We start from the raw sequence: 13012 nt of genomic DNA on the forward strand, positions 1-13012 counted from the left end.
TTGTAGAAAAATTACCTTCAAAAATTCTTTATATTATAATTTTGAATTTTCAGGATGGAGCACGAAACCTTATCAAACAACTTAACGATGTTGAACTTACCAAAGGTGTTTACTCTGGTGAGCTCCAACTATCTGAATTCCCAGTTTTAGGATCATGGAATATTGAAGTTAGCGCCGATGGTACAACTGAGACTAAAAATTTCGAAGTTGACAAATATGTTTTGCCTAAATTTGAAGTTATGGTTGAAGCTCCAAAAGATGTAGCTATTGCTGATGGTAAATTCAGTGTAACTGTTAGGTCAAAGTAAGTCGATTTTACAAGTCTTTTATGGACTTTTGAAATAAACATAATTTTTTTTATGATAGATATACCTTTGGAAAACCTGTTAAAGGGTCAGCTGTTGTATCTGTCAAGCCTTCTTACTACTCTTATGGTGACAACAATGAACAACCAACTGCTGAAAAGACTGTTAAAATTGACGGCAAAGGTCGTGTAGAATTTGACATTTCGAAAGACTTGAAATTGGACAAAGAACGTTATACTCCACCATTGACCATTTTGGCTATTGTCGAAGAAGAATTAACTGGATTGAAACAAAATTCGACAGGAACTGTTAACTTGCATCGTGAGAAATACCAAATTGAAGGTATTGACACACCATACACTTACTATCCAGGCAAACCTGTCACAATCAAGGTAAGTTAAGGGTTTTTTTGTCGAGTATTTTTGCTGACAAAAATTTATTTCCAGCTCGTAGTAAAGAACCTCGATGGATCACCAGTTCAAGACACTAAGAACCCAGTTACATTAACTGTTAGCCCACCAGACTACTGGTACAGACATCCAATTCCAATTGAAATGGTTGCAGCATCATCATCATCAGATGGAGAAACTCCTACTACTACTATTCCACCACCACCAAAGTCTCAGAATTACACTGCAATTCTTGACAAGAACGGCATGGCCGAAATCGAAATAAGCCTACCTGACGATAAGTCATCGACTTATTACTCTGTAAAAGCTAATTACTTGGACTCAAACTCATATATTACATCATTATCAAAGTTTGAAAAGGTTGATACTCCAATTGATGAGTCATTGAAACTTACAGTTCAAACAAAGAAGTAAGTTTTAGAATGTTAGAGAGATTTTTATGAACTTTTGTTAATATTTGTTTTTGTTGTTATTTTAGCCCTGCTCTTGGAAAAGATGTCAGTATTAAAGTACAAAATGGAAAACCAATTCCATACTTTGTGTATACAATTGTTGGTCGTGGTGATATTGTCCAAAGTGAACTTATTGAGGTAATTTTTAAAAATTTAGTTATTAGTTAATTGGCGCCCGGGGAGGGACGTTTTTGAAAACTATACCATAACTATTTTTTAGTTATGATTGGTTGCTTATTAACTTTTTTAAAACAAATTAATTGAACTAATTAGAACTAAAACGTGAATTCACAGTGAATTTTGCTTAATTGGCGCCCGGGGCAAAATTTTTCATTTTTTAAATTAATCTTCAGTTAGTATAAGCTTAGTTGAAATGACGTAAAGGAAAAAAAATGTGATTAAATTATTTATTTTGATTTCGATTATGAAGCCCAGGATTCATATAAAGACACCAGTTGTACTTAGAATAAAAAAAACTAATTTTACTATTGCTTTAGCTAAGATGGCGCCCGGGACGAAATCTTATTTTTTTGTTTCATAACACCATCTTCAGCTTGTATTATCGTATTTGAAATGACTGAAATCAAAAATAAATCATATTTAAAATAACTGTTTTCAGATTATGATATTGTTATTCATAGTTTTTAATATTGGCGCCCGGGCGGAGATGATATTTTAGTAAAAAATACGTTTTACCTAGGTTTATGTGAAATAAATGTATGAAACTCGATAATTTGTATAATAATATACCTGAAGATGGCAGTTGACGTAAGAATAAAATTCACAGCCAATAATTCTTAATTGGCGCCCGGGATGAAATGCTAAAACAGAAAAGCTATTTTATTTTAGATTGACTGTGCCCAAATTTCATAAGCAATGCATTAGATTAGCTACCATTTCTCTCAATTTTTACCAAACGATCTTTAATTCATAGTTTTTAATTGGCGCCCGGGCTGAGACAATGTTTTTCCAAAATTTTTTTAGAGGCTTCAAATGTATTACATCCAATATTATCCTGAAATTGTCGGGGATTTATTGCGTAATCATTCAAATTTGTTGTTTATACTTTTAAAATTTGGTCAAAATTAGTGGTGTTAAATTAATTGGCGCCCTGTCATTTTGCAAAAAAAAAAAAAAATTAGATGAAATGAAAACTTTAAAAACTATGAAATCCATGAAGAAATTTTGGTGGCGTAGGAAGAATTTTAAAGAACTTCCGCTTAAATGGCGCCCGAGTACGAACCATATTGTAAAGAAAACAATTCTTCTACTAGTATTTGATGACAGGAAGCTTTAAAGACAATGAGATAATAAAAACTATTCATTTTGGATGGCGCCAAAGGGAGCTCAAAAGATTTATATTGAAATGGTGCCCGGACTGGGATCATATTGGCAAAGGAAATCTTCTGCTAAGATATTATTATAGAAATTCTTAAAAAAAAAACAATAAAATAAATAAATAAATATTGATGTTAGATGCGTAGGAAAAAGTTCAAAAGATTCCTCCGTAAATGGCTCTCCTCAGGCTGGAACCAAACTGCATACAAAATATTTCTTTTCCTTTTATTTGGTTATAGAAATGTTTAGAAATGTTAATCCATATGAGGAAGTCCAAAAGATTTTACCCTAAATGGCACCCAGGCTTTAACCCTATACTTTTTTTTGCAAGGATTTGGTTATAGAAATGCTCTAGAATTAGTAAGTAAAGAAAAATAGATTCTGGGTGGAATTTGAAGGGGTTAAAAAAATAATACCTTAAATGGCGCCCAGATTGAAACTACATTGCAAAGAAACACTTCTTTTACTTGGATTTGGCGACAGGAATGCTTTGTGACAGTATGTTAGTAATACAAATAGATTTTGCTGACATTAATGGAGATAAAAAGATTTTAATTTAAATGGCGCCCAAGCTGAAACCATATTGCAAGGAAACATTTCTTCTGCTAGGATGTAGCAATAGGAATGTCCTGGAATAATGAGATAATTATCAAATATTGATACTAGATGATCTACTAGGGATTTCCATAGATTTCTTCTTAAATGGCGCCCGGGTAAAATTAATATTTTAGAAAAAAATTAAGTTTGGTACTTTTGTTGATGTCGATGAGAACTTTAAATCAGTGTTTGGCCACATTAAATTTAAAAAAAATATATAAAAATATTTTCGATTGGCGCCCGGGAAGAAAATATGCTATAGAGAATAATATGACTTCTTGGATGTAAAAAATATCAAATAATAAATTCTTTTCTAGGTTCCTGAAAATCGCAACTACCATGTCTTCAAAATCACTCCAACCTTCCAAATGATTCCACAAGCTAAAATCTTCATTCACTACGTCACTGGTACCGATTTCAATTATGCCGAAGAAACAATTAACTTTGCCAAGGATTTCCAAAACTCTGTAAGTCATTTATGATTAATCATTTTAACTTCAATTTTTCTCATGAATCCTTCCATAGATTTCCATTGAAGCTCCAATTGAAACCAAACCTGGTGCTGATGTTGAAATCAAAGTAAACACCGATCCAAATTCCTATGTTGGTTTACTTGGTGTCGATCAAAGTGTTCTTCTACTCAAGAGTGGCAACGATTTGAAAAAAGATCAAATTTTCCAAGATATGAGCCGTTTCGATTCCAGTACACCATGGTCATTCGGTTATGGTCAATATCCAGGAACACAAGCTGGTGTTGTTACAATGACAAATGCTAATCATGTATTCCATCAAAGTAAGTATTGTTTAAAATATTTTTTAAAAAAATTTCGTTAAATACTTTCACAGCAAAAGAACAAACAAAATCAAATCAAAATAGAATCGTCGAAAATCTTACATTTTTTCAAAAAAATTCTTTATTTGTACTAAAAATTTTATTGTTAAAAAAGTTTACGAAATGGCATTGCCCTTTGGTGTACAAAATGATGGACCAATACCAATTGAAAGTGGTGAATATTCACCGGAATCAGCATCAGCTGATGGTGCTTCTTCTTCGTCTAATAGTGGCAGCAATAATTCACCAATAATTCGTAAAGACTTTCTCGAATCATGGCTTTGGGAAGCCTACAGTACTGATTCAAGATTAAAAGGGTTTGTTTTTTTTTTTTTTTTAGTAATTTTTTGAAAGTTTTCTCAAAATTTCAAGCTTTTTGAAAGATGCAAGAAAAGGTGTTTTGAAGGTGAAGGAACAACAACAACAACAACAACAACAAAAAAAAACTAAACCAAAAAACACAAAGTTTCCAAAACTTTTTTGGAACTTTCCTGAATGTTTTACCTGAGATTATAGAACCGCCTTGTATGTCTTGTTAACGCAACACAGATACACTTGCATCTTCTGTTTATATATAAGTCGCTTAACTTATTGTAAATGCGCTGTCTTATATATTATTTAAAAGCTTGTTTAACACCTTTTAACCTTTATTTTAAAAAAAAATTTTAAAAGTCAAAAAAACACTCACTCAAAAAAACACGATAAAAACTTATTTGTTTGTTTTAGAAGCACTCGTGGTATTGAAAGGCGACGAAGTTGAATACGATTCGGTTGATAGTGTATCGTTTGATGATTCCGAAGTCGAAACAAGCATTGATAGATTTGATTCAAATAGAGATACGTCAAAAACTGTACCAGTTAAAATTCGTTCAAATTTTCTTGAAACTTGGATTTGGCTTAACAACGACGCGTATAGGTTGGTTTTGTTTGCAATAAAAATTTGATAATTTTTTTTTTCCGTATGCTTTGTTTGCCTTGCAAAAAACCAAAAAAACTTAAAAAAAAACCCACTTGTAACGTTTGCTGATGTTTTGTTTCAATATTTTTATAACTTCACTCTACCGGTACTACTTTTTTTTTGTATTTGAATCTTTTGCCTGTATATAAAAATAACACAAAATAATTGTAGTTCTAATGAATACTGTCTTTTATAAAAACTTTCAAAAATTAAAAAAAAGTCCTTCCAGTTGCAGTTTATTATAGCTTCGTAGGGACTAGGCCTCCAATGTTTTATTCAACAACAATTCCACTTACTACAACTATTACTAAATTAGCTGGACCATCAACAAGTTATGTACAAACTGTACCAGAAGTAAGAAAAAATTTCATCGAAACATGGATTTGGACAGATAAGAAGTTAGTTCTAAAAAATTCTACGAAATGTTCTAAAAATGTTCTAAAAAAGTCTTTTTTTGCCTACCCCACAACCTTGTATATAAATTTCTTTCATTTTTTTTTTCAAAATTTATTTCACGGCTTTTTGCTATTTTTCATTTTGTTTCCTTTTTTAAGTGCTGCCAATACCACTTTATTCATATTATTTGGAAAAAAGACCACAAGCAATTAGTAGTAATATTGATAATACATCAACTTCGATTAAAATTCGAACGGATTTTAGTGATATTTGGATTTGGATGTCATTGTTTGATGGAAACAATTCATTCAATATGAGGTATACCTCTTTTATTTTTCTTCTAAGTGGTGTTAATTTTTGTATGTTTATGACCCCATAGATCCTGTGTTTTTTTTAGATTTTGTTTAGTATCGTTTTTTCCCAAATTAATTTTGGGTTAGTTCTGAAAGTAGTTAAACTCCCTGTTTTATTAAAATTTCCTTTTTTTTACTTTAAATGATGCTCAAAGATTTTGTGGTACTTTAGAAGTCCTAATGGAAAGAATAAATATTGCCTTTTTTTTAAATATTGCACGTTGAGGGTAAAACACAAAATTTTGTATATATTTGCACTCTAAAGTTAAAAAATTTAAAGATTTTTAACAAAAAAAAATGAAATGATAACTAACATAATTGCACTATGACCCTAGAAAAATGTAGGTGCATAATTCGCACTGAATTTAATGAAAAAAAAGATGAATTCTATAAGAACTTTTTAATTATGTATTGAATATAGTTTAGGACCCTAAGTAAAATTATGTAAAAGATTCGTTGAATATCATTCCAAACTTGATCAGTTAAAATTTTTTTGCAAAGATGTCAGTAGAGACCCCTTAATTTTATAATTTAGTAGTTTCACATTTAAGGGGTCCTAAGAGTAATTTTGTTCTTTTGTGTTTATTAATAGCCCAGTAATTTTAGACATTTTTTAACCCAATCTGCGGAAAAATTCCTACTGGGCTCGATTTTGGTATAGACCTTCGTTACGGCGTTGTTATGAAGATGTGAAAAATCGACATTGATATCGTGTCCGCGTTAAGAGTTATAGGGGTCAAAAGGTCACAAAAACTGGTTTTTCACGATTTTCAGCAAAACGGTAAGTCTTATCAAAAAATTTTCAATGCAAGAATTGTAAACCAGATTATTATATATAAAAAGTGTCATGACACTTTTTTTCCTAAGACCCACCGTTTCTTAGGTATAACGATTCAAAAAGTTGAAGTTTAGTTGTAATCGTCATAATCCTATTCCTGAAAAAAAAACTCCTAACTGAAAAGTTCCTGAAATTTCATTATTTTTTTAGCTTGAATTTCGTTCCTCAACTGTTAAGAATATGGGGAAACCAAAAAAAAAAATGGAAATTTTCGCCATTTTTCCGATTGGGGCCCTTCTCCCGAAACCATTTCCCTGGGAATTTTTGTTTAGAATATGTCTAAAAATATACAGGGTGTGCAATAGAGAATGGACAACCCTAAAACGGCTTATAGCTACACTTATGATTGTTCTAAAAACAGATAGAAAAAAGTTCTATCGCAACCAGTTCATAAAATATGGACTTTTTTTCGTTCAGTGTATTTTAAATTTTATCATCTTATGTTTTCGTTCACTACAACCACGAATGAATGAATTTTATTTATTTCTTTTTTTTTATAATTTTCTACAATAATTGGATGAGTACATAAACACTTTAAAAATTTCATAGCTATTGCACATTTTCGTAAAAAAAATTTTGAAATCTGTTTTTTGATGCAAAATGTAAAAAAAGTATTTTATGAAAAATTTTAAACACCTGTGGTATAAAATAAATCTATAGAAACCTAGGTGGCCAACTTTCTTAAAAATATTCTCCTTATACCAGAATATTTTTAAGAAAGTTGGCCACCTAGGTTTCTATAGATTTATTTAATACCACAGGTGTTTAAAATTTTTCATAAAATACTTTTTTTACATTTTGCATCAAAAAACAGATTTCAAAATTTTTTTTACGAAAATGTGCAATAGCTATGAAATTTTTAAAGTGTTTATGTACTCATCCAATTATTGTAGAAAATTATAAAAAAAAGAAATAAATAAAATTCATTCATTCGTGGTTGTAGTGAACGAAAACATAAGATGATAAAATTTAAAATACACTGAACGAAAAAAAGTCCATATTTTATGAACTGGTTGCGATAGAACTTTTTTCTATCTGTTTTTAGAACAATCATAAGTGTAGCTATAAGCCGTTTTAGGGTTGTCCATTCTCTATTGCACACCCTGTATATTTTTAGACATATTCTAAACAAAAATTCCCAGGGAAATGGTTTCGGGAGAAGGGCCCCAATCGGAAAAATGGCGAAAATTTCCATTTTTTTTTTGGTTTCCCCATATTCTTAACAGTTGAGGAACGAAATTCAAGCTAAAAAAATAATGAAATTTCAGGAACTTTTCAGTTAGGAGTTTTTTTTTCAGGAATAGGATTATGACGATTACAACTAAACTTCAACTTTTTGAATCGTTATACCTAAGAAACGGTGGGTCTTAGGAAAAAAAGTGTCATGACACTTTTTATATATAATAATCTGGTCTACAATTCTTGCATTGAAAATTTTTTGATAAGACTTACCGTTTTGCTGAAAATCGTGAAAAACCAGTTTTTGTGACCTTTTGACCCCTATAACTCTTAACGCGGACACGATATCAATGTCGATTTTTCACATCTTCATAACAACGCCGTAACGAAGGTCTATACCAAAATCGAGCCCAGTAGGAATTTTTCCGCAGATAAAACCTAAAATTACTGGACTATAAGTCTATTTGAAAAAAAATAAGCACCGATTCTTCATTAAATCATTCATAGGATGATTTCATTCAAATAAGGATGCTTAAAAAAAAGTGACCCCTAATTTTTGTGGAGGTCTATAAAAAAAAAATTGAATAAAAACAACTTCTTTGAGTGAATTCGAAGTTTCGAAAAATTTTCTGCAGTAGTTTTTGAATGAAAATAAAATTTTAGGGGTCTTAATCGTCATTTTTTCCCATACTTGTTTAGATCTTAGTCTATTTAAAATAGAAAACCCTTGTTCAAAACTAGTAATAAATAAGATTGGGGTCCAAAACATATAAAAATGCTTGGAAGTGACCCCTATAAGTTGTTGAAATAGAATGTGGATTTTATCGTAGTGCAATAGAATAATATCACAAATTAAAAATTTTCTGTGACACGATATTTTTTGCTCCCTGTACTGTGAATGAATGAAACTACTAACATTTTATATTAATTATTCTTAGTATTTGAATAAAATTTTAGGGGTCCCATAGTAAATTTTTTTTTCCAAATCGGAGTTTTTTGTTAAGTGATAACAATTAAAAAATGTGTTTGATTTAAGATCCAGAGTCCTAGCCTGTTCCTACTATTTGCAAAATGTTAATAGGTTTTTGGGACCCCTAAAAAATGCGAATACAAATTTAAGAGTACTCCAGCTAATTCTTCGAAACTTCATGAGAAGGACTGCTGCTAAATAAAGACACTTTAAATGCTGTCAACACCATAAACAAAAAATACCAAGACTGGAAACTCGGCGGTCAACTGACGTTTGCCTACAAGCTGCGAGGTGTGGTGAATGTCGTGAACCTATCGTTGTGTTCGTGTCAAATGTGTGGTGAATGTCGTGAATCTATAAATGTGTGCGTGTTAACGTCATTTATCAACGTGGTGGCTTTCACATATATTCACAGACAGCACTGTACTCAAAAGGGTTTCGGGGGGAAAGACGTACGAAAATTTCCAGTCTTGGTATTTTTTGTTTATGGTCAACACTCAAAATTTTTTTAAATTTGAGTGTAAGGTCGCTTACCCACCACGGTGTTTTTTTTTTTGTATTTTTTTCATAGTATCTTACTCTTTAGATTATTTTTTGGCATATGGCGGAATTGCACCTATGTATATGCAGCGTGTTGATGATCCAATGGAAGATGGTTATAGCTTTACGAGTGTTAAGATTCGTAAAGAATTTCCCGAATCATGGATAGTAGAGGATTTTATTAAGTAATTATCTAATTTGTACTTAATTTTTATTGCTTTGAAAAAACGTCTTTTAAAGAAATATAATTCATGTGAGATAGGTTTGCATGTAATTTGGTTATCATATTTTTATATATTTTATAGTTTTTTTTTTTTTTAATGTAGGAGTTCACTTAATGTAGATTTGGGATTAAAGTGAGGTTTGAAATGTTGTAGTTGATATTCCAAAATGGAGCTCAGCTAAAAAAAAGCCTTTTCGAATTAATCTCAGAATTCAATTTTTTTTTCTAATTTTGTTTTTTGAAAAACTTTCAAAATTGCATGCTTAAAATAATTTGGTTTAGAAAAATAATCTATTTATTATTCCAATTATAAAAAAAATTAAAGGGGTCTCAGCGTAATCTTTCCAAATTTGTAAGAATTTTTTCTTTTAAAAACAACAGTTTTGAAAAACGTTTTCAAATTGCAATTTTATATTTATCCTTTGTATTTGAATACAATTTTAGGGGTCCCATTGTAGGTATACATTTTTATAAATGGATCTTTTTTTTTTAAGTGGTAGCAATGAAAAAATGTTAGATATTAGATCCATAGTTCTTCGCTGTTGCTACAATTTGTAAAATTTTAATAGGTTTTTAAGACCCCTGATGAGTGACCCCTGAGATGAAATCTTACACAAAATTTAATTTGAAAAATCTGAATACAAATTTAAGAGTACTTTCAGCTTATTTACGAAACATCATAAGAAAGACGTCTAGAAGTGACCCCTAAAGTTTTTTATTTTGTTTTTCCCTTAAAAGTTTACTGCGTTATAGTTCGCCGATTTACCAATAAAGATATTTTTAATGTTTTTAAAACTTGGGTTCTTTTTTTTGTATTTTTTTTTTTATAATATCTTGCTCTTTAGATTATTTCTTGGAATATGCCGGAGTTGCGCCTATGTTATATATGGAGAGTGTTGCATATGCAATGGAAGATGATTATAGTCCTTCTCGTAGGAGTGTAAAAATTCGTAAAGAATTCCCTGAATCTTGGATAGTACAAGATTTTATTAAGTAATTATTTAATTCTCCTTCAGTTTTTATTTGGAAGCTTTATGTAATCGTCGTTTGCATGTAATTTGGTTATCATATAATATGTATATATTTATATTTTTTTTTTTTGAAAATTATAATTATTGTAGAGGTTAAAAATGGTTACATTATTTGGTACACAATCCAATTCTTTTGCAAAATAAAAAAGATTACTCATACACCACAGTGACCAAAATCGAAAATTGATAACTAATTTTCTATCGTTGACCATAAAATTAAAACAATTGAACTTTGTTAGCCGTTAATTGAAGCTTCAAAAGATGTAATTATTTATACTACATTCAACATCTGGAATAAAAAAATCTTGAAGTTCTTAAACCGATGCAAAAATGTTGCTGTAAAAAACCCTGTTGTTATATTTTATACATAAGTATTATCAAATTGATCTAAACATTCAATATTCTTTTTTTTTCCTAAATTTTTTTTGAAAAACTTTCAAAATTGCATGCTTAAAAAAATGATTTTGTTTCTCTTTAAAGTATTTACAGAATCACCATTACGTATAACGGTTCCATTTGAACAACCAATTCTTATGCCATTCGATGGTGATTTAATCTATTTTGATAGTTTAGTTGATTGGAAAGATGTCGATGAATTATTAAATCCCGATTTAATGAGACAAGTTTTTCCAGAAACATGGATAAATCATGATGTTAAAACGTAAATATAGGTATCACATTGAGCATTGGATTGTTTTAAGAAAAAGGAACTTAAAAAAAACGTGTTTTCTCGTCCACCATCTTTGAGAAGGAATTTCGCTCATTTTATTGTTTTTTTTTTTTCAATGTGGTTGTTCTTTCATAGAAAAAATAAAATGCTCATCGAAAAAGGACATCAGCAAGCAAACATTCAATGTGGATTCAATTTTTTTTAAATGCATGCATGTTAAATATAGTTTGGGAAGTAATTAAGCATTCAAACTTAATTATCGTCGTTGTTTTGAAAATTTTTTTTTGTAGGAAGCAAAATTTTTCCAAAACCCAATTTTACAAATAATTTTCAAAAATAAATTCTTTTTTAAAGTAAATATTTTTTCGTTTAGGGAATTTAGTTTAGTGTTTGGTTGGGGAAACATAGAAAATAAAGTCGTTGGTATCAATATCATCGCAAAAGTTCGTCAAATATTTCCTGAAACTTGGATATTTACGGATAATAAAACGTAATTATATTTTTTATATTTTCACTTTTTTTTTGTTACTTTTCATATATTGTTCGATATTATTTGCATTTTAACAAAAACATCTGACCTCACATCTGGAAAACATGATTTATTGATACATCTGACAATAAAAAAAAATTCGTTCTTGTTTATTCTCATGATTTTGAGTGACCTTAAATTTTATTCCTCAACAAATTTGTTCTTCCTTTTGACTTCGGATTTTATTACATAAAAGAATTTGTGCAGAAATTTCTTTTGAAACTCTAGCATTATTGATAATGTCCCGTTATTTTTCAGTTTCTCATTATTGTACTGTTTATTATTGTTCAACTCCTGCGATGTTCAATAAAATTCCTAAAACCGAGAATGTATCATTTGCTTCATCAGAATATGCAAATGACCCAATAGTTCGACAAGAATTTCTTGAAACATGGATTGTTGATGAGATTAAAAAGTAATTAGACAAAGAAAAACAATTTCAGACAAATAATACTAACAATTTAGAATTTTCCTCTCTTCTTCTTCCTTTTTTGTTTCATTTTTATTTGATATTTTTTGTAATGTTAAATTTTCTAAAAGATTTCTTTTTAGACAATAATTTTTCTGTAAGTTTGCATGTATCTTTGGCAGCAAGTTTTCTTGCTCTTTTTCAAAAAAAAAATTATTTCTTTCATTGGTTTTCTCTTACTTTTCCAAAATTATTTAATCTTTGCATTTATTCCTGTGAGCCTTAAACAATTTTTGGACAAAATAGTAAGACTTCCAATAATTTACCAACCAAAGAGCATTTTGAAATTATAGAAAAATATATAAATAAACGAGCTAACGAGCACTCAATAGCATACGCAGAATACTTCAAAGGAATAATTGTTTGTTCTTGTTGATTCTCACGCATTCGAGTGACCTTTTTTTCTAAATTTTGTTTTCTACAGTTTTTTTGTAGTAACTTGGATTTTCATCGCATAAAATCAGGAATTTTTTTAATAAGGATCTTTAAAATCACGAATTGCATTCCGTTATTTTTATTTTGCAGTGTTTTATTATTGTGGTCAATATGATTGTACAACTCCTGCGATATTTGAAGAAGCCTTGTACACTGAAAGTCCAGCGGAATTGGGTTTCTCTTCATCAGGAAATGAAAATAATCCAATAGTTCGACAAGAATTTCCTGAATCATGGATTGTTGATGATATAAAAAAGTAATTCGAAGATAAAAAAACAATCAATTGAAAAGTCGAAATTAAATTAAATTTTGATTAACATCGAACACTTTCATCGAATATCTTCTTACTAACATTCTATGATTTTTCTTTAAAAATCTATTGTGTCTAACCTTTACTTTAGAATAGAAAAAAAAATAGAAAAAAAAATAGAATGGAAATCAGCGATGGAGAAAGAAGAATTGTTTATACCTGTTATTTAAAAGAAAC

At 29.7% G+C, this 13012-nt stretch overlaps 1 protein-coding gene across 32 annotated transcripts in view; it reads left to right on the forward strand.

The window, feature by feature from the left end:
* Positions 1-13012, forward strand: part of LOC129907878 (CD109 antigen) — a 57678-nt gene that overhangs the window by 10431 nt on the left and 34235 nt on the right. For 22 of the 32 annotated variants that reach the window (XM_055984302.1, XM_055984305.1, XM_055984304.1 and 19 more), the window contains exons 3-8: positions 54-304; positions 367-697; positions 752-1125; positions 1194-1305; positions 3420-3569; positions 3628-3895. In XM_055984302.1, the coding sequence (XP_055840277.1) occupies positions 54-304; positions 367-697; positions 752-1125; positions 1194-1305; positions 3420-3569; positions 3628-3895 (1486 nt within the window). Of the gene's footprint in view, positions 1-53; positions 305-366; positions 698-751; positions 1126-1193; positions 1306-3419; positions 3570-3627; positions 3896-4049; positions 4252-4660; positions 4851-5112; positions 5291-5446; positions 5607-9199; positions 9354-10236; positions 10385-10902; positions 11084-12615; positions 12782-13012 lie in introns of all 32 variants that reach the window. The other 10 variants (XM_055984308.1, XM_055984313.1, XM_055984319.1 and 7 more) reach the window with 10 other exon arrangements.

The sequence above is a fragment of the Episyrphus balteatus genome, chromosome 1 (assembly GCF_945859705.1).
Source record: "Episyrphus balteatus chromosome 1, idEpiBalt1.1, whole genome shotgun sequence".
Lineage (NCBI taxonomy): Eukaryota > Metazoa > Arthropoda > Insecta > Diptera > Syrphidae > Episyrphus > Episyrphus balteatus.